Source organism: Phaenicophaeus curvirostris, chromosome 3, assembly GCF_032191515.1.
Source record: "Phaenicophaeus curvirostris isolate KB17595 chromosome 3, BPBGC_Pcur_1.0, whole genome shotgun sequence".
Classification (NCBI taxonomy): Eukaryota; Metazoa; Chordata; class Aves; order Cuculiformes; family Cuculidae; genus Phaenicophaeus; species Phaenicophaeus curvirostris.
In genome coordinates this window covers 2,365,506-2,393,080 of record NC_091394.1, presented here as the reverse complement: position 1 = coordinate 2,393,080, position 27,575 = coordinate 2,365,506, and the positions used below count along the sequence as shown (strand labels likewise).

The following is a 27,575-nucleotide window of genomic DNA, read 5'->3' as shown; positions in this document are numbered from 1 at the left end:
CTTGTTCTCCAACCCCCTCAGCAGCTTTGTTGCTCTTCTCTGGACTCGCTCCAGAGCCTCACCATCCTTCTTGTGGTGAGGGGAAACCAGCAGGCCCTGGGGGCGCCAGCAGGGTCCCAGTAGGTGACGGCAGCGTTCGCTAGAGGTGACAGACAGCCTTGTAGGAGACAGCAAGGCTCCCGTAAGGTGGAGGCCCTGGGAGCGCCACCAGGGTCCATAACGGTCCCCGTGGGCCCGCGCTCCGCCGGCACGATGATAGTGGGGCGGCCCTGGCCCAGGTTGCCCAGGGAAGCTGTGGCTGCCCCATCCCAGGAGGGGTTCAAGGCCAGGTTGGGGGTAGCCCTAGGCGGCCTGATCCAGGGGAGCCGCCTCAGCCCCCTCCCCGGCGCGGGGCTCCCGCAGCCAGAGGCGCCGCCGCCTCCTCGGCGCCTGCGCAGGGCGGGAGGCCCCGCCCCTCCCGGCGCCGCTTCTACTTCCGCTTCCGGCCGCGCGGAGGCTCCTGTCAACATGGCGGCGGCGGGCGGGCGGCGGCGGCGCTGGGCGCTCTGGGCGGCGGGTAGGAGCTCCGGGCTGCCGGGGGGAGCGGGGAGGCAGCGCGCTTTGGGGGCGGGGGGAGGGCTGGGGCTGCGGGACGAGCGGCGGAGGCGGGGGTGAGAGCCCCCGGCTGGGTGCGGAGGTGGCTCACGGTTCGCTTTTCCTTCCCTCGCAGTGGTCGCACAGGTGGTGGCGGCAGGTGCGGGTTTTGTGGAGGATCTGGATGAGTCGTAAGTGCTGGGGTATCTCGCCTTGTTACTTGGAAGCGTCGCGGGGGAAGGGTGGCCCCGGGCTGGCAGCTTTGAGCGGAGTGTGGTTGTCAGGAAGCTACAGTACGACTGTTGGTCTTAGTGGGATAGAGAGACAGAGAGATTGCGGCCCGTATGAAGTTGGTGCAACCTTATAGCAACCTTCCCGTACCTGAAGGGGCCTGCAAGAAAGCTGTGGAGGGGCTGTTTACGAAGGCTTGTAGTGATAGGACTAGAGGCAATGGTGAAAACTGGAGATGGGTAGATTGACTAGACACGAGGAAGAATTTCTTCACAGTGAGAGTGTTGAGGCACTGGAACAGGTAGACTAGGGAAGCTGTGGCTGCCCCGTCCCTGGAGGTGTTCAAGGCCAGGTTGGATGGGGCCTTGGTTAATCTGATGTACTGGGATATCCCTGCCCATGGAAGGGGAGTTGGAACTGGATGATCTTTAAGGTCCCTTCCAACTCAAACTATTCTATGATTTGCCTAATGAAGCTGAAGAATGCTTTGATTCAGCAAGTTTTTTTTTAAACCTGTCATCACCTGTTACTAGAAGTGTTCTTGGGCTTACTTAACCTTTCCTTTTTGATGGAGTAAATATACTGGTGTATTGATGCTTGCTTCAAATAAAAGCTGTTTGCATTTAACCTGAGTCTTCATTTGAGCTTGCTGCGTAGCTACCTTAAGGAGTTGGGAAAACAAGAGAAGTGCATTCATGCATGGCCAGAAATGGAGGAGAGAAAGCCTGTAGGACTAGTTCATGGCTGCTTGAAGTGCCAATAATATTCCAGCTTAAAAATGTGCTTTTACAACAGGTTTAGCCCTGAAACTGTGAAGGTGTTGGAATGTTGAAAGGTAGTCCTGCCTTTAACTTGATTCTAGTACCTGAAAGGGGCCTAACCAGAAAGCTGGAGAGGGACTGTTTATAAAGGCTTGTGGTGATAGGATGAGAGGGAATAGATATAAACTGGAGGGGGCAGATTTAGGCTTAATGTAAGGAGGAATTTCTTCATTACGAGAGTGGTGAGACACTGGAACAGGTTGCCCAGAGAAGTTCTGGCTGCCCCATTCCTGGAGGTGTTCAAGGCCAGATTGGATGGGCCTTGGGCAGCCTGATCCAGTGGGAGGTGTCCCTGCTCATGCCAGAGGGGTTGGATCTGGATGATCTTTAAGGTACCTTCCAACCCTAACTGTTCTGTTGTCATTGTTCACATACTGCTTTGCTTTGGTAGTTTGTTGGTTACATACTTGCTGTTCCCAGTTAAAACCAACTTTCCAAAAAAGAAATTAAGTTTTTTGGTCATATCAGCAGGTTAATCTAAAGCACTACAAAGCAGCACGATTATTAGAGTCGAAACCGAAGGCATAGAAAATCATAGCTTCCAGGGGAGGAGAAGATAGCGTTAGATGGCTACTTTATGATAAATCTAAGCCTATCAAAGGTGGTGTTTTCATGAGAGATCAGTCGGTGATAAACTGCATCATAGAGCTGAATGGTCAGAAAATATTCAGTTTTTTTACTGTATTGCTTATTCAGCTGGAACGGTTAATCGCAGGATCAAATGAAGTACAGTGGAATTATGGAGGCGGGAAGGGGTACTGAAGAGAGATACATCACAGCATCTCTGACTGCTGTTTAAGGTGTTGAAAAGTATCTGAAGACCAAGAATTTCTTGGACTTGATTTTCAAAGCTTGTTTTTGAAATGTGCTTTGTCTTTTTGAAGACTGAAGAGGTTAAGTGAATAAAATGGTGTGTATCTGTGCTCCTGCATCACTTTCCCATATTGTGTTTCCACAGGTGTAAATTTAAATGTAATTGCTGTTTTGGAGTGAAGAAACATAATTCTGTAGTCATAAACTTTTTATAAATAGCTGATAAAAGAAAATCCTATTTTAAAACACTTGGATTTTTCAACTAGAAAGCTGAACAGATGCCTATATTTGCAATTGGGACTAAGAATTAAACGAGCAGTTTAGGACAGATCACAGCCTTACAGGATATAGGAAAACAAGTAGCAGAGATGAGTTAACAGAGGTGCAGGTTACCCAGCATGACCCAGCTGGGCTGTGAAAGAGATACAAAGTGCTATGGTTTCTGTCAGCTTATGCTGATGTAACTGATGGGTGCCTCGGATCAGTCAGCACTCATCCTGCTATATTTGCAGAGTTGTTCCAGTGTGGTCGTGGAGCAGATAAATAACCTACCTAAAAAAGGAGATGTTTTTCTGTCTGTGAGGATGCTTTGGTGTCTCTGCTCAGGATCAGAAGCATCAGAAATGGTGCAAGGAGTGTGAGGAGAGAGATGGAGAGGAACAAAAGCACCAGTTGGGTTGGTTTAAAGACCTTGGGATTGTGGCCTTAGTCTTCAGTTTTGCTTCATGTGGATCTCGTTTAATCATTAGTGATTAAGTGGGGTGCATAGATTAAATGGAGGCCGAGGGAACATTTTTGATCATGTGGTGCTAAATGTTGGGAAATTGTGTGTATAATTGGGGAAAAATAATTTTGCTTCAAGGACACACGACACCTATGTTGTCTTTCCACGAGTATGATTGTGCTTGTGTCAGCTGACAGTTTTACTATTACCAAAACTTGAATGAGTTTAGATAGTTGATTTTTTTTTTTTTGACGCATTTCAGGTTTTAGTTTCTGTGGAAGCTAATCTTTTAATTAAATAGGTGTTTATAAATGAACAGTACAACTTGAAATTTACTTTCAGAAAAACTATGGCCTAAAATATTATAAAAAATACCGAAGGTATTAAATTCTGTTGTAATATTCTGCTTCTAGACAATTCCGTTCTTTTCCTCTTTTCCTTGCTGTCTACGGGTTTTATAAGATTTCAGTCTACTTTTTCTGATGCTTTAATGCTTCTTGCAGTCTCCCAGAACAGTTGTACTGTGGCAGGTGGAGGAGAACATTTCACTGTAAATTCTTTGGCAAACCAAGCGTGATATTATAAATTGAAGCACGGCCTAGGATCTGATGATTCAGTAGGTGCTTTCTGCCTCTTGCATCATAACCAATTATATATGATTTTGTAATTGGAAGTTAGCTGGAGCTTCATTAGATTTCTTCAGAGATGCTAGACTCTAATTAGTTCTTTCATTAACTCTGTAGCACTTAAGGTAGTGAAGCGAACTTTTAGTGAGGTGGTTGACTAAGCAATTTTGTGACTTACGAATGCTGCTCTCCTGTAACGGTTTTATGTTAGTTGCTGCAAATACCTTTCCTGCTTTACAAGTATTGCAACCTTGATAGGCTGCCAAGAAAACAAAAAAGGCTTGAATTTACCAGTGAAATGCTGCAATTCTAAGTTTCAAACATTCAGCAGTCTAATTAGAGTAATGATTTCTGATTTATTTCTTTGGAAGCAGCAGGCAAGCTTCAGCATTAGTATTTCTTTAAGACTATTGGAGGCAATTAGAAATCTGTTCAACTCTAAATAAAATATTATAACTGTTCTCTGATTCTGCATGCTGCCAATGAGCCATTTATAGGCATGCTGCATATTGGGAATTGATGAGTTGGGCTATAACATCTATTAATTAGATCTTAACTTAGAGTGTAAAACACACTTATTGGGTAATTATATATGCACTTGTCTTCTTTCACAGTAAGAGTGCGACAGTAAGGATGTTGTATAATGTATTTTATAGCATCTGACACTACTTGCAGTTGTAGTCATTTTTACGAAATACAATTTTTGCAAAATCCAATTTTTGCAAAAATAAACCTTACAGTAAAATTCTGGGTTATTTAGTTCTCAAGGTAGAAACAGTTAAGTAATGTGATAACTTCTGTGACCTTGTAGTAATGACAGCAGTTTAGTGAAATGTGTAAGCAATGCTTCAAGAGATACCAAGGAACTTTCATTTATGATGTTCTATTTCTATTATAGAGGTTTTAACATTTATTGAGAGATTTTGTAGCATTGAGTTTATTCAATAGTACCTGTGTATCTCTTTTTCTCAGTAACTTGAACATTTTTACTCCAATTAGTTTGTTTCTTCTGTGCACCCCTGATGAAAACATAAACTGACACAGCTATAGTAGAATGTTGAAGGAGGTTGAGCTAAAATTGCTATGCAGATAATTTAGTTAATCTTACCTTTATTGTTTGTAGACTAACAGCATAAACCAGTGCTCTGAGAGAGTATTAGTTGATCTACAAAAATCCACTATTTTCTTAAGTCAACACCAGTATTCTAAATAACTAGAAGCTTGAAAAATACTTTTCGCCTTAAAAGACATGCCCTAACCAGAATGTTTTGGTGTGTTTTCTGATTTCTTACTATTTTTCTGGGTTTTGGTTGTTGTTTTTTTTTTTCTCTCTTGGCAAATGGTTACAGAAACCAAAATGGTACAACTGTGTATGTAGTATTGTGTACAGGGGCAATCTTAATAATGAAAGGTAACTATTTCCTCCCTCTCTGCTTCCCCAAAAGAAAGAAACAAAACAGAATTCTGGTATATATGGGTTTATACAACTTAGTTGTAGACTTTTTCACGCATGCACTTTACTTTTTTTTTCTCCCCCCAAATACTATATATATTGATTTCATTTTTTGTCCTCCTAGGTTTAAAGAAAACCGCAAAGATGATATTTGGCTTATAGATGTGAGTATATGAGAAAAATGGGAATACCTGCTAGAGGAAGTCAAAACAGAGACTGTACAATGCTACACTCTGTAGTAAGGCTGTTTCATCATTTGGAAAATCGATTGTACGTGGTGCAGAAAAACTGCGTGACAGTAATTATTCTGACAGGGTGGATAAGCAGTCTATCTGTATTGTTCAGAATGAACCAGGAATAAGGCTAAGTACTGGATGCAGACAGGCCTTATACTGTATTATGCTGTCCTTAAAAGAGGAAGGCAAATTACCTAACACTTGCAGTCAGGAGGTGATAAACTCTGTTCAGAATTTTTACAGTTTTGATCTTTAATTATACCTGCTAATTTGTGTTCTAGATATTTAGGACTACAACATTAACTACATGAGAGGCTGCTTTTGCTTTCTAAAGTATTTGGAAAGATTCAGTGCTCCTTATTTCAGAGGCAAGGAATTATTAAAAAGATTGCACTTTTTTTGGAATAAGATAAAATTATTTTCAGCTCACCCAAATATGAACAGTATTCCCAAATCTTATAAATCTGTGATTTTCGAGTGGGAAAACTACATATGCTGATTCTGAATTGATCCATAATGTATAGGAAACCAAAATTCATCTTTAGCAAGTTGTAACCCAATCTTATCAAACCAAACCATTGGTATCTTCCCTATTAATTTCACTGCGGTGTTGAAGCAAGACATGGGTAGAAAGATGAAGTGAAGTCTCTCAGCGCTGCTTGGCCCTGAGGAAACAGGTTTAGTTTTACAGTGTGGTTGTGTGAGAGTAGTTGCTGAAGAACTGAAACCCAGAGGGCAGGTTTGGGACGTATATGTAGATATTCCTTGAAAAGAAGGGCGATATATAATGTTCCTCTGTGAACAGAGAAATTAATATGCATGGATAGATTAATTACATGATCTTCTAACTTTAAAAAAACAAAGGAAAATATTAAAAAATAGTTTATTTAAATGTTACCACACAGTCTATTTTAAATAAGAAATTGTATAATAGTATAGCAGTTGAATGTATTTTTTTCCAAACTTGCATGGTCACATTAGAAGTAGCACCGAATCAGAAAAGCTCAGTTTTCTAATCAACTTTCAGTCTTATTAAGACTTAAGAGCACTGTGACTGGAAAATGAGCCTTGGATTAATAGAATCAACTCTGTTAATTATTTCTCTTCACTGACTTCTCTTTTTGTTTGTTTGCTTGGGTTTTTTTTTAAAATAAAATTTATTTATTTCTCAGTTTTATGCACCTTGGTGTGGCCACTGCAAGAAACTGGAGCCTGTGTGGAATGAAGTGGGTATGGAAATGAAAAACATGGGCTCTCCAGTGAAAGTTGGGAAGATGGATGCAACTTCCTTTTCTAGTAAGTATGGTTTGGTTAGGAGTAATTTCATGACAGCCTCTGTTTTGAAACTGTTCTTAATTTTTTTCATTAGTCATTCTTCTGTTCTGTGTGATAGCAAATGATAGGTAAAAGCTTTGCAAAGATATGCTTTTGATATGCTTGTGTATGGAATTCTTTCTGACCAAGGGAAGGTGAAAGCATTTCAAAGATATGCTTTTGATCTGCTTCTAAGAGTACCATTATAGAAATATCTTTGTGGTACTTCTCTTGACAGCATCCGATTTTGCTTTTTCCGTATTACTGTTGGACAAGTGTTTGTGCTCTGCCTGTTACTTTTTTTGGGTAATCAGTCCTTAAGATGTTACACCAGAAGTCTGCTGAAATCATTGCATCAGTCTTGATCCAGTTTTTCCATAGGTTTCTCTGTAAATGTCTTCTTGAACAATTGATTTCAGCTATTCTTACAGCTCCATTTTTTGATGATGCCTTTCATATCTAGTGACCTCGGAGAAAACCCAAAACCTTAAGTATTCGGAGAAGTTGTTGGGTAGACCGGAGAGGATTGTTGCATGCTTAATGCTGTTTTCTTAGTTTTAGTGTGCTTTTTTTAAATTTTCATTTCACTTAAATCTGTTTTAAACCAGGAGGATATTTAAGAGGGAAGACATAGGGAGTAGTGGAGCCCAAGTGAGATCTCCATGTGATATAACTGTTAATGTATATAATGATTTTGTATAATGTGTTAAACTGTTGATCTCTAACATTCCAGTCACGTATCAAATTCTAAATCATGTAGGTTACATACTTGTACTCTGAAATAATTGCATCTGTCATCCTGATACTAAATTTTTGTATTGATACCTAGAACGGAATTGATACTTTTTGTTCTAAAATTCAGGTTTGCATATTTAAAAGTTACTGAAAACTGCAGGAATACCTTTGTGCCCTAAATGTAGGAGAGCAAAAAAGTCTCGGTTCACTTTGGCATTAACACCATTTCTTTCAGGTACTGCATCTGAATTTGGAGTGCGAGGCTATCCAACAATTAAGCTGTAAGTTAAAGCTTCCCATTGAATTTGGTTCAAAAATAGTGCTCTCTGCTTAGAAATTTAAACAAAGAAACAACAGAGAAGTCACAAGTGCAAAACAAAACAAGCAAATATTCCACCTTTTCATTTTGACATTATCTTTATAGCTTTCTAAACGTATGTGGATTCAAGGAAAGCCTGTCAGAATCAGTAAAACTTGGTTGGGTGTTGCTGTAATGCAAGTGTCCTGTCAGCAGAGTACAGTAAACTGACTGGTGCTATTTGATACTTTTCAATTATAAAAAGCGTTGAAGAAATTTCTATGTTTGTCTTTTAGAAAGACTAATCCCCAGGTCTTAAAAACTCTAAATGTTTGGGGTTTGAATGTGATCAGAAGCAAGTGTTCCAAGTGACCTGTGTGTTTACAAAGTGATTTCTGTGCACTAGGAAAAAAATAATTATAAGAAAGTTAACTATTTTTAAATGTCAGTGCGTCAGATATTGTATAAGTAAGTTTTTACTCTATAATTGTGTTGTATTGCATTATTGATTTTTTCTTTTTTTTGCTGACTACTTAAGTCTAGCTATTTGAAAAGTTATCATGCTTATCTCACTTGCTGTGATAAACACGTGAAGCTTGAGTAATTTTACATATGCAGATAAGTTTAATTGATTTAAATTCTGTTCTTTCTCACCCCCTGTGCTTATCTAGCTTAAAAGGTGACTTGGCATACAACTATAGAGGACCTAGAACTAAAGATGATATAATTGAATTTGCTAATAGAGTAGCAGGGTAAGTATATTCTTCTGTGAGACTGGTTCTGGTGACTTATAAGTTCTGTAGGATTTTTAGGTGGGCCAAAATTAAATCTAGTTAAATAAAGAACAAGACGTTGGCATGAAGTTAAAAGCTGTGGGTACTATATGTACGTTCACATGTAAAGCTGATGGTAAGTGGTGTGGAGAAAGTCTGTAGAGACTGGCTAGTTATAATCCCTTCTTTACAGTGCAAGAACTAGGAGCTTTCAAGGTAGTAGAAATGGTGAACAATTGAAGCTTTTGGAAGCCAGAAACAAGAATACTTGCCCAAATGTTGGCTGATAGATTGACATCGTTACTAAGGCAGAATCCGTTTAATACTCAAAAGTTGTGTGAAACATGTCACTTTGATAAATGCATCTGAATATATGCAACTGAAAAGTTATGGCCATTGGCAACATAAGGAAATTGCTTTTACAGAATTGTTTATAAGTATTCCGGTTGTTTTTTTCTTTCTTCCATGGCAGGAGGGTTGGACTAGTAGACAGTCTTCAAACTTCATTCCAACCCAACCCATCCGTCATCCTGTGGCCAGTAAATGGCATGCATATTTATATCATAGCAACATTTGTTTTTAAGATAGTAATTTCAAATTTCAGTGTGCTGTTTGAGGAACATAACAGGTTTATTGGGGGGAATTATTAGTGTATTTTGCTGAAACAAATTGAAAAATGAAATTAACTTGCATTGGTGAATTTAGTTTAAAAAAAAAAAAACAAAACAAAACCCTCAAAACCAAAAAAACCAAACAACAAAAAAAACCCACCTGAAAACCTTTGTGGCTTTTTCTTGGGGACTTTTATTTATTTATTATTTGAGTTTTGCAGCCTGCAGAAACTGAGATTTTTCTTTCTCTTTTTTTCTCCTCCCAGACCTCTTATCAGACCGCTTCCTAGCCAGCATATGTTCGAGCATGTGCAAAAGAGGCATCGTGTACTTTTTGTGTATGTTGGTGGTGAATCCACTTTAAAGGTTTGAAGCTTGATTAAATAAAGTTACTTCTTTTGGCTATTCGCAGATATAGTTTAAGATGTCTGCTGTAAAGTTCAATGATTGAAGTGTATGATTGCAATAAATTAGTATCTTTTTTGTTTATTGAAGTGCTTTTACAGTCTTGTGTCAGAATGGTATTCTAATTACTATTTGAAGATATGTCATCAAACTTCATTTGAAGTATACTAAAAGTTCAGAAATCAAAAACCATTGTTTGTATTTTTGCAGGAAAAGTACATTGAAGTTGCTTCAGAACTAATAGTTTATACATACTTTTTTTCTGCCTCAGAAGATGTGCTGCCTGAGGTAAGCTGTTTTAGTTCCTACTGTTTTCTCAGAAATGGTATAGTTCTACTCATACATGCAGTTTTGCTCTTTTGATTGTACAGAAATTACTTTTTCCTGTATATTTGGCTTTAATGAAATTCAAACTAATTACACTGAAACAGTTAATTTTTTAATCTATATGGTTAAAGAATACAAACTAATTTTCAGTTAGCCATTTCTTTGCATTGACCAAATTACTTGTTCAGTCATGTTAATAAAATTAAACAGAAGGTATCCAGAATGTAGTGTGGATGTATGACCTGGTCAAGAAGGCTTTAATTTATAACTGGTTCAGGGATCTGTGTCTTGGAGTGCCACTGGTACCCTAATAATTGGAGAAGAGAAAAGGTAAGTTATTTCCACCTTGTGCAATAGAGCTGATCAAAATATTAGGCTGCCCAGGGATCAACTGATCCTATCTACTGGTTGCAGAGATCTCATGTGGCTCTTTGGAGAATTCTGTAATGACAAATAACTTAGTCACAAGGGTGACTAAGACCAACTCCTGTTGGTAGTCTAACCATAGTTGATTACACGTTGAAGCAAAATGAAAAGGCTTTTTCATTTATTGTTATCTCAGGTGGTACCCAAGTCTGATAACCTCAAGCCTGATAACACATGACTTTGAAATCAGTTTGGGATTAGTAGAGTGAGAACTAGCATAACTTAGTTTTTCTAGGTGCTTGAATTTTACAACATAATAAGTAGGACTGATCTCATAATAAATAGTGTATTGTTAAATTTCACAAGCTTTTTATCAAAAAAACCACCTCAATTTGAATATTGCTTTGAATTTGCACTTCTGCCCCATGTGAGCAAGAAAAGTACTGTTCACACATGCTGTGGAAAGAGCGTAAAAAGCTGGAAATCTGGGATTGTGCCATCACAGTGATTGAAGCAGCAAGTTGGTTTTTCCACCAAATGTAATTTCCCACAGATGTCATTTAATCTGAAATAGCGATGCTTAATTCTTCCCTGGATTCATTGAAAACCACCTCTCTTTCAGTATGTGACGTTGCCTGAATTGCCTGCTGTTGTGGTCTTTAAAGATGGAACTTACTTTGTCTATGATGGTAAGTAAAAGTGGAATTTACCTTAAGGCAACATATTTAAAATATATACGGAGAAAGTGGGACAGTTAAGATTTTTTTGGAAGTTGTCTTGAGGTGCTGGGGAAATTCCCTAGTTCTATGATAAACAATAGCTCCTTCATGAAGAAGAAGAGAAAAAAATTACTTAGTTCTTGTGGAACAAAGTGCATTTGAGGAGGAACTGGTTTTAGCAATAGTGAAGTAGAAGTGATGATGTTTGCTTTGTGCCATCAGTAAGATATAGCTTCTAATTACTGATTTGCTAGTGTTAATGCATTTAAGTTATCCCATCAGCCTTCACTTACTGTGTAGATTCATCATATGCAAAACAGAAGAAGACTCTTGCTGGGGAGGAGTCACTCATAAGATGAATTTACAGTTCCAAACAGTTAATCAGATTCTCTCTAGGTGCTCTTCCTGACAGTGAGCTCTCTCTCTCTTGAGAGAGAACTAACTTGATTTTTTTCAGATGTGTACTCAGCTCAGAGGTTGGGTAAAAGTGTCCAGTTTGAGCTTTTTGTGCTTTGGCAATACTGTATGTTTTCTTAGTACAGCAAGTCTTCCTTCAAAAGCTGACAAGGAAGAAGAAACTGATTCTGCCTTTATTCCTTGTATTAAAATTTGGATGGTCTTAACTGACAGCTTAGGGTATATGTCACTTAAATATTTGTATCACTTGGATAATGGTAGTAGGGAAGGATGAGGCAGCATAGCCTCTCCCTACATAACTGACAGAATGTACCTTCTGTCTGTTTCTCTCTTCCTGAACGTATCCCTCTTAAAAAGAGGTTAAGGAAATGTGGGCGGTCATCACTGGAGCAGTTGATTTGCAATTTTAGGCTGGAAAAACTGCTGTGGCTTGTTTAGCATGTAGATTGTAGAGTGGCCTGGGACTAGTAATAATGCCACTGACAGCAGTACACCTGCCATTTATGTACAGAGTGTATATCCTTATGTATAAGTGTGTTGTTTGTTTAACTTTCAGCATTCTTTTGTTGTTTGTTTCTTTTTAGAGTATGAAGATGGTGATTTGTCATCCTGGATAAACAGAGAAAGATTTCAAGGTTATCTTAACGTAGATGGCTTTACGCTGTATGAACTTGGAGATACAGGTGAGATGCTGCTACGACTGAACTCTTTGGCATCTCTTGTTCTTAACAATAAGAAAAAATAAAAAGCACAAAAAATGTGATTTTTAAGCCTAAGAAATAAATTAATCTCAGTCAGTGTTGAGAGTGCCAATTTTCTTTTGATGTTGGTGAGACCTTCTCTGTTGACTAGAGGCTTCATCCAAAGCCTACACTAGTCCTTTCCTCACAACATAAAAATCAGTGTGTCTAATTATGTAGTACAAAAAATTAGTACGACTTTTAATTTAAGAGCAGCTTAGGTGTTTTGCGTATATTGCATTTTAAGAACATTTAAAAGAAACGTTATGACTGGATTTAGAAGTATTAAATATGGTTGTGTTTAGGCATGTCTTCTATAAACTGGATTAAGGTATCTTTAAAGTAGATATAGCATGGAAGAGAGGAGAGCATGTACCAAAAGGGAGCTGTTTTGGAATACTTCAGCTTTTCTCCAGTAAAATAATTTGCGGACCAGCTGAAAACTTTGCAGCCAACTGACTGCCTAAATGGGCATATCAGTCATACTGCTCGAAGTATACGTTCTCTGAAGTATCAGAAGAAATGCTTTAAGTGTTGATGTTTCTGGGCCAGGATACCTTATAATCTATGTTCCATTTTGAAAGAAAGAACTTTATATTCGATGTAACATTGAGTTCTTTCAAGTTTTAAAGATTATGAAGCATCTAGGTTTTAAATATTAGTTTTTAATATTAGTTTCACAAGGTAATTTGCAGAACTACCCTTGCAAATTGGTTACATGTAGTATATTTCTTCCTGTTACATTTTGTAATTCCTCATATTACAAAAAATAAATAACAATTTCATTAATACAATAGAGAAGCCATCTTTCATTTTTAAGAGCTTTATGTAGAAATACACAGTACCTGTAATTTATCTACATCTTTTCCACTCTAAAAAGAACTTGTGTCCTAGTGCATTCACAAGAGTAGTGTCTTAGGGTGTGGAAAGAAATGGGGAAAACTGAGGAGTGACCTGTGGAAGAATTAGGAGGGGAAAAGCTATTACTATTTCACAAGAAAGCCTGGGAATGAGTCATTGTTCTTAGCCTCAAGACTGCAATATTACTTGAAGAATAGCGAGTTTCTTTTTTTTGAGGAGAATGCTTCCTGTAGGATGGTGATAGGTATGAATTGAGCACTTGGCTTGGTGAGTCAATTTTGAGTGAATCATAGTGTCTTGAGAGTATTAAACTGTTTCTGTGCACTCTAGAGGCTTTAGTTAATCCAAGTCCTGATTACTTTCTTAACAGATCTGTTTTCCTAACAGGAAGTGCTTGATCTGGGAAACCTTGGACCAGCTTTCTAAACATGTTTTGATCTGGTTCACCTTGGGAGGCTTCATTTTTTTTTTATTTTTATTTTTTAATCAAGAGAAACTATGAAGTCAATCCTGAAAAGATCAGTGTATTCTAGTGTTTGGTCTTTAAAGCTCCGCTGGTAGAGGTCTGTGAACTAAGTTTGTTTTTCTGCTGTAATGATTTCTAGGCTCTATCATTAAATTTTCCATGTTGTTTTTTTCCCTGCAAGGTTAATACTCCATATTTTTAATAGTGTGAAAAATACCCAGTACTGAATCTGTGCAATAGTTATTGAGTCTCTTATAATGGCAATTACAAGCTTATTCTATAATAATGTTTTTCTTAGCCTCACTTTTAGGTATATGCTAACATGCAGCTTGAGTAGGGAATTAATTTAATCTGTGCTTTTTCTCCTTTTAACTTGTTTTTATGAATAGGGTGTTTGTAGAACACTAGTGCTGCAGCATTAAGCCACATCTTTATTTTCAATAGCTTTAAGAAAATAGAGTTTGATCAGATAAAAGAGGCTATTAGGCATCAAGGTTAGTTTATACTTAAAACTAATTCCTGTCCCTGGAGAGTTTCTGATCTTCTAGGTTGGAATGTTTTCCATTTGAAAATGTATGTATTTTTTTTTAAAATGGTTTCAAGTATTTTATTCCTTATTTTAGGAAAACTTGTGGCTATTGCAGTCATTGATGATAAAAACTCTTCAGTGGAACATACCAGGTACAGAAATGAGCATTGGTGACACCATGGGAGAAATGTGCTTTCTGATATGACATAAAGAAATTCAGAAGTTTCTTAAATAGTTAGAAAGGCTGGGTTAAATTAATGGTTTTAACCTGTGGATATTCTTTAATTTATGACTTCAGCCTACTGAATTTACCTAATTTATGGCTTTGTTGAAGCATATGTGAGTTCAGTGAGGTGATGGAAATTCCTGTATCACTCTTCTACCATTTTTTAATGAGGTCAGATGACCAAATAGTGATTGTATAGCTTTTTAAAGCTGTTGTGTCACCTTATAAACATAGATGAGAGTACTTGAGTTCAGGTGACTTTGAGATAAACTTAGTAAGTGACTGTTCATCAGCTCGGTTGCATTAAAAATTAGTTTAGTGATGCTTATATATTAATTGTCTGTGGAGCTTAAATTAAGAATGGACATTTTCAGTTGAGTTGCAGTTTGCTGAAGAGACCGAGAGCAACGAGACCCTCCACTGTTCCTTTCTGATTGCATAAATAATTAGATTAAGAAAATATTGTTCAAGTACTGTCTACGCTATTTTCCCAGACCTCTTTGGATTTTCTTCAGAGTCACAGTGCTGCATGTTGAGAAGGCAGTAGATGGAGTGAAGCAGTCTTACTGTGTTGGGTTTTTTTTTGTGTTGAGATGATGTGGCAGATAGCTTTTCAACACTTAAAAATGAAGCAAGATGAGTGAGGTGGTTTTTGTTAATGGAGTAGGGAACCCTCATTGATGCTTGCTGGAGAAATCTCAGTGTTTGTTTGTATTTTGATAGAATATTTTCTGGATTATCTAATGTAACTTCTTTTTTCTCCCCAGACTAAAATCTATTATTCAGGAAGTGGCTAGAGATTATCGAGATCACTTTCACAGGTAAGCACTTGTGGTACTACATCTTAAATGAACTGTCTTAAACTTTGACAGCAGTCATTTTTTGTTTCTACATGAAAAATGTTATGATGCCTGCTTTTATGCTCATACAGTGATGTTTTATAAGACCATTCCTTTACTAGAGCGTGTGTTGGGATGCTGACTGTCCTGTGGATAGTCTATTTTTGAATTACATTGCTGAGTGTGCGCGCTCATATTTAGTTATAGGTACAATATTTAAGGAAGAACTTCTGCTGAAAACTATTCCTCTGTTTACTTTTCCATCATTTTTCTTTCCACTGCTTCTCTTGCAGAGACTTCCAGTTTGGCCATATGGATGGAAATGATTACATTAATAGTTTGCTAATGGAGTAAGTAAATTCTTGTTCGAATATTCTTTTCTTTCTCATATTTGTTGCTAAGTATATTTAATTGAAAACAATCTCCTGAAGAATTCCTGAGTTAAAAAACAAAATTTCTGTCCTCAGAATTCAGCATATAACACAGTGTCAGTTGTTTGTTGAATTAAACTGCGTAATTTAATGTTAAAAGTTTAGCTTACTGATGATACTGACTGACAAAGTTTACCTTTTAGGTCTGCTTTGTTAAATTAATTACTGTATTAGAACTGTGGGTTTTTTTCCTTTGTTAAATTTACAAAGCACTAGACTAAACGTATATCACTTTGTAGCAGGAAATGTAATAGTTATGCCTATCTATGACTTTTCTGGAGGGGCACATTTCATTCCTTAGGCAATTTTAAGACTGATGCATGGAAATGTGCTTCAGAGAAAAACCAGAATTCTTGAAAGATGCTGTTTGCACTTGATATGTACATGGTAGATATCAAAATACGCAAGTAGTTTAACAAGATGCTTGACATTTGCTCTTTTTATGTTCCTTGTCTAAAAATGCATAATTAGGGAGTTAAGTTGCGTGACGTTTACAGATGACTACTTGTTCTCTCTGGCCTTTTGAATAAAATGGAAAAACATGGATTATTTGTCACCTTTAAGTTTTCTGAACCATTTTCTTGAGCATCAGAGCATAAACAGACCATGTGTTCATGCCCCTAAATGTTCTGGGAACTTCATGTGAGACACAAGGTCTGTATTTCTGTGAATGCCTGTAGAGTAACACCTGATACAATTAATTTAAAAACAGCTGTCTCTCAATTGAAGTTAGGTGGTGATTGATCTTGTACTTTATAGCTGCCAAAAGTGAGATTTTCCTCACTTCATTCCTGCTTCTCCTGTGCAGACTCTTATGTCTGACTGTCTGCTGAGCTTTTTCAGACTGTTTATCTGCCAAGAAGTGTTTTCTTTTTTGGATAGGTAAGTAGGGAAGTTATTTTGCTGATCCAGCAAACCCCTTAAATGTCTTCCAGTGTTTTCTGCGGAGTACCGGAACTGATGTGCAAAGATATAGGAGAGGGAGGTGAAGTCTCTAGGAGGAAGAAAATGAAGGGACAAAAGACAGAGCTGGCCCTTAGAGCTGTAATGATGTGGTAGTCACGGCAAGATTTGTTTGACTGTTTTATTTAACCTAAAATTGGGCGTATTCCAGATTATGATGTTCAGTAAATGGGAAGTTGCTGTTAAAGTACTCACAGGCTTTTAATTAGTTTCTAGACAGAGTGTATACGTTTCCAGCAGCAAAAAAAAGCAGCAAAACAATGCGGCTATGTAAGTATCTGCTCTCCATGTGGCTACTTCTATAGGGTAAAGCCACATTGTAATGCTTCAGGTTGTCACTAGAAGGCAGCAAATGGAAATAGAAATAGCTTCATGAACCGTGAGAAGTCTATTGCAGAACACATTTTTAATGTGCTACAGTTACACAGGAACAAATTCTGTTTCTTCAACAAAAGACCAAATACTCTATGATTCATGAGGGTAGTAGTAGTGGCCCCTGACAGAAGTACACTTATAAACCTGGCTGTAACTCTGTTATAGTAGGCATTATAACTTATCAGTTGAACGATGGCTGTATGGGATTGGATTTTTGGATTATACTATTGCCTTTATGCACTAAAACACGTAATGTGTTTTGCTAATAGTACATTTCAAATTCAATGCTACTGTGTGTGATCACAGAATCACAGAATAACCAGGTTGGAAGAGACCCACCGGATCACCGAGTCCAACCGTTCCTACCAAACACTAAACCATATCCCTCAGCACCTCGTCCACCCGTGCCTTAAACACCTCCAGGGAAGGTGACTCAACCACCTCCCTGGGCAGCCTGTTCCAGTGCCCAATGACCCTTTCTGTAAAGAATTTTTTCCTAACGTCTAGCCTAAACCTCCCCTGTCGGAGCTTGAGGCCATTCCCTCTTGTCCTGTCCCCTGTCACTTGGGAGAAGAGGCCAGCACCCTCCTCTCTACAACGTCCTTTCAGGTAGTTGTAGAGAGCAATGAGGTCACCCCTCAGCCTCCTCTTCTCCAGGCTAAACAACCCCAGCTCTCTCAGCCGCTCCTCATAAGGCCTGTTCTCCAGCCCTTTCACCAGCTTTGTTGCTCTTCTCTGGACTCTCTCCAGAGCCTCAACATCCTTCTTGTGGTGAGGGGCCCAGAACTGAACACAGGATTCGAGGAGCGGTCTCACCAGTGCCGAGTACAGAGGGAGGATAACCTCCCTGGACCTGCTGGTCACGCCGTTTCTGATACAAGCCAAGATGCCATTGGCCTTCTTGGCCACCTGGGCACACTGCTGGCTCATATTCAGTCGGCTGTCAACCAACACCCCCAGGTCCCTCTCCTCCAGGCAGCTTTCTAGACAGACTTCTCCCAGTCTGTAGCACTGCATAGGGTTGTTGTGCCCCAAGTGCAGGACCCGGCATTTGGCCTTGTTAAACCTCATGCCATTGGACTCTGCCCAGCGGTCCAGCCTGTTCAGATCCCTTTGCAGAGCCTCCCGACCCTCCAGCAGATCGACACTTCCACCCAGCTTAGTGTCATCCGCAAACTTGCTAAGGGTGCATTCGATGCCTTCATCCAGGTCATTGATGAAGACATTGAACAGGGCTGGACCCAGCACTGAGCCCTGGGGAACCCCACTTGTCACTGGCCTCCAGCTGGATTTCACACCATTTACCACCACTCTCTGGGCCCGGCCATCCAACCAGTTTTCCACCCAGGAGAGTGTGCGCCTGTCCAGCCCAGAGGCTGACAGTTTCTCAAGCAGAACGCTGTGAGAAACTGTGTCAAAGGCTTTGCTGAAGTCCAGGAAGACCACATCCACAGCCTTTCCCTCATCCAGTAGCCGGGTCACTTTGTCATAGAAGGCGATCAGGTTAGTCTGGCAAGACCTGCCTTTAGTGAACCCATGTTGACTGGGCCTGATCACCCGGTTCTCTTGCATGTGCTTCATGATAGCACTCAAGATCACCTGTTCCATGACTTTCCCTGGCACTGAGGTCAGACTGACAGGCCTGTAGTTTCCTGGGTCCTCCCTGCGGCCCTTTTTGTAGATGGGCACAACATCAGCCAGCCTCCAGTCCAGTGGGACTTCCCCAGTCTTCCAGGACTGTTGGAAGATGATGGAAAGGGGTTTGGCCAGCACATCCGCCAGCTCCTTCAGTACCCTAGGGTGAATCCCGTCCGGCCCCATAGACTTGTGACTGTCCAGTCGGGCTAGCAAGGCTCTGACCACCTCCTCTTGGATCATGGGAGCCTCATTTTGCTCCTCTAGCTCCTGGGTTTGTACACAGGCGGAACGACCCTCCTTACGACTAAAGACTGAGGCAAAGAAGGCATTAAGTACCTCAGCCTTTTCCTCATCCCCTGTTACTGTTGTCCCTTCTGTGTCCAATAGGGACTGTATGGTCTCCCTAGTCCGCCTTTTATTATTTATATATTTGTAGAAAGATTTTTTGTTATCTTTCACTGACTTGGCCAATCCAATTTCTAGCTGAGCCTTAGCCCTTCTGATTTTTTCCCTACACAATCTCACTTCCCTCCTGTAGTCCACCCAAGAGGCCTGTCCCTTCTTCCAGAGGCCATAAACATTTCTTTTCTTCTTGATATCCCTCAAGATCTCTCTATTCAACCAAGCTGGCTTTCTCCCCTGCCGGCTTTTTTTCCGGACCACGGGGATGGCTTTCTCCTGATCTCTTGCTAGTTGGGAAGTCACAAGGTACTTGATGTGCAGTCACTATGGATGTGCGAAATGCAGTAAGCTTCAAGAGTGTAGCTGATGCAGATGTGAAGGAAAGAATATTAATGAGAAACATGCTTTTACCATTCTGTGATTCTCTTCCCCCTTCCCTCTTGCCTTTAAGGAACTGCTATAAGGAACACACACAAAGTGAGGATAAATGGATAACCTTTTAAATGCTATAGGAATTAGTTGAACTGCAGTGTTTTGCATGGTAATTCTTTTAATGTTTAAACTATCTGTTTTATGTTTCCAGTGACTTGACAATCCCTACTATTGTTGTATTGAATACCTCCAATCAGCAGTATTTTTTGCCGGATAGGCACATTGAGAACACAGAAGATATGGTTCGGTTCATTAACAGCATCTTGGATGGTACAGCTGCAGTAAGTCTTCATTTTGACATGGAATATGTTGGTCGCTGTTTATTCCCTTAAATGCTAAAGTAGGGAAAAAATTGGCTACTCTTATTGTTATGCCATGCTCTTTATCTTCCTGTTCTGTCTGTCTTCCTGTCTTGCGTGCTGTCAGTGAATATGTGATTCTGGATTCTTGAGGTATGCTGTTGCTCACTGTTCTGGCTGCAGAACTTCTTGTAGAAAGGAAGCTTTTCTTTTTGTTTCTCTTGATATTCATTTTATTGGTGTCACTGCTAAATGGAGAGCTCTTTATTCCTCTCCCGTTTTGTTTTAAATGCAGTTGTTTAAAATTTCTCTTTTTATGCATAAAGAGCATAATTGGAGCATAGTTCGTCTCTACCCTTTCTTTTGAGTCGTAAATCAATAAATCCAATAGCTCAGTGAATGATAGGTTCAGATTAAAAAAAAACAGTGCTGTACTTGCTTTGCATATTAGGCACAAGCTTACCCATCTGCTCTAAAACTGAAAATGACCTGTCTTTTGGTATTAAAAAAAAAAAAATCCATCTGGAATTGATGGCTTGGGACAATTTTTTAATGTTGGCAAAACAAACTCAGGTTTAGTTATTCCCTCAGTATCCTCTAAGCTGTGCAGAAGGCTGTGCTGTGTGAATGAGGAAAGAGAGAATGGGCCAGGGCTTTCATGCGGTCGTAGAATTGTAGCATGGTTTGTGTTGGAAAGGACCTTAACGATCATTTCATTTGCACTTATAGGGCAAGAAGGCTTTTCATTGAAAGGGGCCAGTGCTAACAAATCATTTGGCTGTCACCTGGGAAATGCCTATGTTGGTTTAAGCTCCAATTCACTGTATTACTTGAATCCCACTTTATGCTACACTAGCCGTTTTAGGTCATTGAGTGGTGGCAACGGGTAACACTGCCGATCATTTCAATTGTATGGGGTACTTGGTTTATTTAATCTGGCAAATTGGTATAGCAGTATAAAATAGGAGGATTTGCACATCTCTTTGAGAGTGCCACTACAAGACAGATGATACAGGATGTGGCTTCATTTAAGGTAAATGTTGTCTATAGACATGAAACAGCACTACTTTGGCTGTGTTCAGGCCCAAGAAATTGTGCAACTGTTGAAGAATGACAGTCTTTAGAGTATGCTCGTAAACAAGTAGTAGGATACAGACTTTCTGAAACACAGTGAAATTTCTGAGAATTATAACAGTCTCATCCTCCCTTCTTTGGGAAGTGTTAGATTATTCACCTTGACTGTCTTGTTTTTTGTAAGGCCCTGTGAGTAGCCTTCTGTGAGTTTGTTCGAGGGGGTTGTAATTTGAGGGCTTTTGGTTAGGGTCAAGTGCTGATCAGTTGACTTGCAAAATGTGGGGTTTCTTCCCCTTCTGGCAGCTCAAGACGGGTTAAAACTGTTCCTGTTCTACAGAGAAATTGCATTTGGATTCTTGTAGTTACTTTGAAGGTTGCCAAATAAGGTGGTAATGTATGTATAGTCTGTCATTGCTCAACACAAGTTTTCGTTATTACACCTTCATATCTTCTTGTTACATAGTTCTTAGATTTTTATAACTGCTTCTTTTATAACCATAAAGAGATATCAAACAGCTGCAGGAAAGTTAAGATGATCTCTGGAATTGTGTAATTGTTCCATTAGGACAGTTGGTAGTTTCTGTTAGTGTGTCTCCATTGTAATATAGCGGAGTGCTGGTCCACTGTTAGTTTGCACTGATTATTTAAAACAACTGTGAGAGAATTGTTCAGTAGACTATTGAAATGTTTACCCATGATTTGGAACTTGGAGTATCTGGGCATCCTGAGGTGCAAGAATAATTACTCTTCATTTCCTCCTAAAAGGACTTAAGAGGTCTGAAGAATGAACTTTTGGAATCATAAGTGAAAAGTATCAGCATTTTTGACATGGTTCCATTTGAAATTTCAGGCACAAGGTGGTGATGGACTTCTGCAACGGATCAAGAGAATAATCTATGATGCCAAGTCTACTGTAGTGGTAAGTGTTACTTTTAGTTAAACCAGATGATGCACTTGTCAATTAAGAAGCAAATAGTTCTAGAGAGCTCAGAAATATTTTCATGTGTGTTTGCTTATATTATATATTGTGTATATGTCATAGGTAGATATACATTAGATTTAAGCCAAATGAACTTATTGATTAAAGTTTTTAATCCTAGAATCCTAGAATAGTTTGGGTTGGAAGGGACCTTAAAGATCATCTAGTTCTAGCCCCCTGCTATGGGCACAGACTCAGTATACGTTAGTTTCTTTATTTTTCACTCCTTTTTCTGTATTAATCTGACGTGTTTTAACAGGTAGAATTTTCTTGACCCTTTTGACATTCTTTCACTGAAATTGATGGCACATTCACATTCTTAAAAATGTTATGGTTTCAGTCTAATTATTTAGAGCATGAGGGGATTAAATACTACATTTGCTATGGTTTTAGAGCAAAGACTTTAATCATCTGTTTTGTAGGATAATTATGTTTAATAGAATTTTGTTAGGAAGCTGTACGCAAACCTATTTCTTCACTTGTCCCTCATAAGCAAACAAAACCTGTGCTGTGAATTTAAATTGGAACACGCATGTTTATGTATGAGTGCCTTCCAGATACCTGTGAGTGTGCAAAATTTAGCCATCAGTTTCAGAAACCAAAAGTCCTTCCTCCAGTGTCATTAAACTGTTTTCCAGTGGAAGACTGTCTAATAACAGAATGTCTCTGCAGACCCCTTATTACTCAAACTAATTTTTGAAAATGAGACACATGTAAGATATGAATTTGGTTGCTTCAAAGTGTTATTTAATACTGATAGAACAGTTGTTTCTTAAGCTTTAAACAATGAATAGGATATACATTTGGCATATTAACATTAACTATGCCAATGCAACATTGTAATATTTGAGGTTCTAAGACTTTTTTAATGGACTTTAGTATGAATTGTTAAAATAAGGATGACTCCTCCTCTCTGACAAACAAGCCCCTGACTCTGTCATTTTGGACAGTTCTGAATACACGAAGTATTTTATTAGCAGTGTTCACGTTACATTTGGACTTGATCTTAAAGGTCTTTTCCAACCTAAATGATTCTGTGATTCTGTAATAAAAGAAGTAATGTGGAAATTTTGTGTATTCACTGAAAGTGCTTTTTTGCTTCAAATTTGTGTTTCAACAGTCTGTGTTCAAGAGTTCACCACTTCTGGGATGCTTTGTCTTTGGGTTGCCCCTGGGGGTCATCAGCATTATGTGTTATGGAATCTGCACAGCTGACACAGATGGAGGGGTAGATGAACGTGAGGGAGCTAAAAGGGAAGATGGTGATCGGGAGTTCACAGATGAAGGTAGTGAGGAAGAACAAGAGGAGGAAAAGAACGGAAAATATACAGAACTTTCAGATGGAGAACTTACACAGAAAGACATAATGGAAAAGAAAAAAGACTAACTTTTTAGCAAAAAAGAAAATCTCTAGAATTTCCAAATAGACTTATTTATTGCAGGAAGTCATTTAGTGATGATCTTCATGAAAGAGGACCTTTTTGTTTGCATTATGGTAGTTTTGACTTGCATGTATTCAAATTTTCTCAGTAATTGACAGAAAATAAAAATATGAATGTTCTCTTCATTGTCTTCAATAAATAAACAAGGAGCAATTTAAACTAAAGAAGTTTGCGGGTACAATTCTACACTATTTTTTTGGCGAGTTTTGACTTGTTCATTTCCAGAACAGAGAGATAAAGGTGTTACTTGACCTTAGTGTATGTGATCAACTACTACCTATGAAGCCCAGCTAAACACTCATTCATGTAATATGAATGCTAAAAACTAAGGGAGTTTAAGATCTGTAAAGTCTTTCAGAGCCTGATAGCTAAAGACAGCTTTGAGTTTTCCAAGAAGTCACGTGTTTTATGTGTTGTGTGATATTTTAGAAAAAACAAAAAACCCAACAAATTTTTCTAAATATTGTTAGGAATTTCTCAAGTTAAATTTGCTAGGAATTAAAGCAACATTTTACCATGTAATAATATAACTATTGGCAGTCAAGAATGTTTACTTGATATTGGATGTGGCAGTTGTATGCTTTATTAGCAATTTAGCAGGTAAAAATATTGGAAAACTACATGAAACCATTTAGAATGTGATTGCCTGTTAAATTGTTTTGTATGAATGCTTATACAAACTTGTAGAGCAAATGATCTTTAAGTTTTCTGAATCCACAGCACAACTTGATAAAGACATAAATATAAGCACGCTATTGATTATTTTGCATAACTCTGTTGACAGTTGAACAGTGTAAATTTAGTTTACAGAGTTTAATGCAGATTGTTATATATCTTTGGATTATTTGGTGTCGATTCTTATGTCTGAGACTGTTATGTGCACTGAAGGAGGGAGTTACTAAAGCATAATATTAAACATTCGTAGGATTGGTTAGGATAATGCTTTTTTATGACCTGATTAATCATAAAAATCACTTTTAATACAGCCCTGTGACTGAAAAGGGCTAATTTGTGTCCAGGGTTAAAATCCCCAAGTATAAGCTATACAGCAGCCTTTGGCATCAATGTTACGGAGAGTATCACAGAAACAAAACTTTAATTGCTCTTCCTCTTAGTATTCATGCTGGGGTTTTGTTTTGTATTTAAGGCTATATTACTGTGTAATACAGATTGTAATATTCTCCTTGTAAGGCAGCTTGATCACATAAGAAATTACTATGCTATAGCACTAAATTAAAGAATTTTTTTTTAAAATGGGTAAGCTTAAATAGACAAGGTCTGTGCTTGAGTAAACCTGATGATGATATATATCATAACCAGGGAAAATGTATTACATCCTTTTTCCTTGTAGGAAAGAAACTTGTTTCTTTTAAGTAGCTTGCTAACAACTGACTTCATGTTGCAGTGCGGAGTACAGTAAGGAGATTAGGAATTTTTTTCCAGAAAAATTCCATGTTTGATTTTGAATCCAACCTTTTTACTTTTGGGAGGAAAGAAAAAAATTAGTTCATAGAATATAGTGTGGCAGATGTCTGGTATGGGTTTTTTCCCTTTTTGTTTTACCTTTTTCCATTTTGCCAAATTGCCTTTTTTCTTTTTTTATTGTTGTTATAACTAGCTGTACAGTTGCCTTTTTGGCGGGGGGGAGGGAAGCAGAATTTTTGAGGTGTAGTTTTAGCACATATATGAAGATTGAGTAGTTTAAAAATGTGTTTAGAATTTTTTTTAGCATTGTGGAGAGCTCTTGAATTGCTTTAAAAGAATCAGTTAATGACAAACCTGTAAATTTGTTTGGACTTTAGCACATCTCAGTGCTGACAGTTAAAAAGTAGGACTATTTAGGCAGTAATACGTTTTCCTGATTTGTCTCTTAAGATTTAAAATATAGATCAATTACATATTTAATTTTGACTCGGGCTGGGAACCTGCAGCATTTGACATAAAAAACCCAAAGTGGTCTCTGGAACACTGCTGTTCCTTCTATGTTATGTAATGAAAAGAAAAAATTCTGAATGCTGCTGCACTGCTAAGAACTGTTCAACTATTAGCCTTCATTTTGGTGGTTATTTTTGTTTGTGTTTATAATTGGTAGTAGCCAAATAACTTTTTGAGAAGTCTTCTGAGGTATGGGCCTGAATATGATAAATGCTGTGTAATAAAGAAGTCACACTAACATTATTGCTGGTTTTAGAGGGAAAGTATATGTGTCAATCACTTCTGAAATGTAATATCAGTTAGATGTTTACTGAACTGTTGAAAGTTAAACTTGAAATGTTTTCCCGTTTTCACCAAATCCTCCTCGCTATATTCAACAAAACTGCAAAAGAAGAGAAGCATGTGAGTCATATAATGGGTGTCAGAAGGGATGGGTGGTTAAGTGTTTTGCTGTGGTCATGGAGGTAATCAAGAATGCTGAGAATGCTGTCGTCGGGGGCATTTAGCAATTTACTGTTTTCTTCAGTCTCTACAGGTTTCTTAAAGCAATTTCACTGTAATAACGTTGAATTCATGAAACAATGCTGCTTTTTTAAGTCAAGTGTAAGCCTTTGTTTTTCTGTAATAAAAAAAAAATCCAAAGGAGCTTGCTTGCTTTGTTTAATTACCCTGTGTTAAGCTTAGATATTACACATTGTATAGGAGGGTATTTTTGCTGGGACACTCACTGTAAGCCTTCTGTAGGCCTCGAGGAGCACAAAGCAGCAATGCAGCTGGTAGCTTTTAAAGAGAAAAAATAGTTCATCCTGTCTGGTAATGTCTCTTCAATATTTTGAAAATACTCTCTAGAAGTAGGTGTTAATATTGACTTGCCTTTTATTCAGTGACTATTGCAACAGTATAAAATGAATGAATTTCTGAAAAAAAAATTTTAAAACACTGGTTCATTCCATTAGCATACTCTGGAATTCTTTCCAGAGTTTCAGCAGCAAAGGGAACATGAGGCAGACTTCTCTTATACATCTTTCTGAAGAACTTAGTTTTGAGTAGCCTTGACACTTGGAGGTTTCGAGTCTCTTACTGCATCATTTACTTGGGCTGTTTTAACAGCTACTGTCCACACTGTGGTGCTCATGGCTTAAAGGATGGAATGATCTCACTACTAGATCTGATAAGCTGAAGACTGCGCACAAGTTACTAATTTTCATGAAGTGCTTAGGTAAAAGGTTTAGCTTGCTCTCTGCTTGCACTGAACTGATTTACCTGTTCCTTCTTTGTCAGCATGTTTGACGAAGTGGTTTTTCTTGGAGAGGTGGGAGGGTGCAAAATAGTTCTGATGACATCCAAGAGCTCAAATTGTTGTAAAGGGTGTGAAGCCATACAGCCTTTAAGCTGTTAAAATCTCATGAGACTGCAGGTGTCTCAGGTTGTATTATACTGTGACAGTGGTTCTTGCTCCCAGATCTCAGATTTCTACTGTTTTGTTCTTATCACCGAGTATATTGCTAACAGGTTGAACCGTATGAAGCTGTTACCTGTTATTGCTGTAACTGGCAAAGACAATTTTGACAGTGTTGTTGAATGCTTTGTTGAACTCTTAACTCACAAAGTTTTTGTTGTCTGCCTAGGCAGTGTAGGCATTCCTTGAAATACTCTTTTTCTGATTTCCGAAACCTTAACCATTTTAAGCTGTTACTAACCCATATATCAATGTACTGATTTAAAGCCCTATTTATCAGCTGCTCTGAACTCTCCTGTTGCTAGCATACTTCATTTAGCTTATACACCAAGGAATATATAAATGGTCTCAATGGATAAATAGTCTCTAAGTATTTTACATAGTGTTTTATAGTGGAACATTGTGACTTTTACTATTAAAAACTTCAAAGCTCTAGAAGGTCCTTTGAAAAAAAGCAAGGAAACTTTCAGGGTGATAAATAATGAGGGGAATAGTATTGCTTTGTAGATGAGTTTTCCTACAAGTTTAGATTGGAGAAGAGAGAAAACATCACAGAATGAATGTATAACTTGACAGCTTATTTATACTGACGCTGGTATTACTTTTCCCTTGTGCTTCTGTCACTTCATTTGCATTGTGTCACTTCTAGTAATCAGTAGCCCCTCTCATTAGGTTGATGTAGTCTCAGCTGGGTTAATGACTGTCCTGACCTAAAATGGTGGTTTTAAGATGTCTTGAGTTAAGAGATTGAAACTTTGTTAAGTACTAAGGCTGTAGCCTTAAGGATGAAAATGCATGGACAGGAGAAATGGGGATGGGAGAAAAGAATGGACCAGAGTCATATATTCTCGTATCTCTGTCTGAAGGTTTCTATGGATGAGCTACATTTAGTGTACATAGCTAGTGGGAATTCAAGTCCTTCCAAAAAACCTGTTGTATCTCTGCATACTACAAAGAGCCTTTGTCTGGATAAGTTTGCCTGACATATAGTGAGTAGCATTACTACCAAATAAAGATTATTTATGGATTTTTTGCTATTTCTC

The 27,575-nt window shown here is 38.4% G+C and overlaps 1 protein-coding gene across 1 annotated transcript; it reads left to right on the top strand.

Moving 5' to 3' along the window:
- Positions 1-478: 478 nt before the first annotated feature.
- TMX3 (thioredoxin related transmembrane protein 3) lies at positions 479-24,253 on the top strand. The gene is made up of 16 exons (XM_069853261.1): positions 479-556; positions 710-764; positions 5,366-5,405; positions 6,650-6,773; positions 7,762-7,807; positions 8,496-8,576; positions 9,475-9,574; positions 9,824-9,901; positions 10,929-10,995; positions 12,027-12,125; positions 14,133-14,190; positions 15,032-15,085; positions 15,397-15,453; positions 19,496-19,625; positions 21,568-21,636; positions 22,817-24,253. Exons 1-16 carry the CDS (start codon positions 508-510, stop codon positions 23,081-23,083), a joined length of 1,374 nt encoding a protein of 457 aa, XP_069709362.1. The 5' UTR covers positions 479-507; the 3' UTR covers positions 23,084-24,253.
- The last annotated feature ends 3,322 nt before the right edge of the window (positions 24,254-27,575 follow it).

Bases quoted from the DNA above. Each gene is read 5' to 3' on its own strand.
- TMX3 (XM_069853261.1), top strand. From the start codon at position 508: ATGGCGGCGGCGGGCGGGCGGCGGCGGCGCTGGGCGCTCTGGGCGGCG. The intron at 10,996-12,026 runs GTAAGTAAAAGT...GTTTCTTTTTAG, and splicing joins AACTTACTTTGTCTATGATG to AGTATGAAGATGGTGATTTG. The intron at 15,454-19,495 runs GTAAGTAAATTC...TTATGTTTCCAG, and splicing joins ATTAATAGTTTGCTAATGGA to TGACTTGACAATCCCTACTA.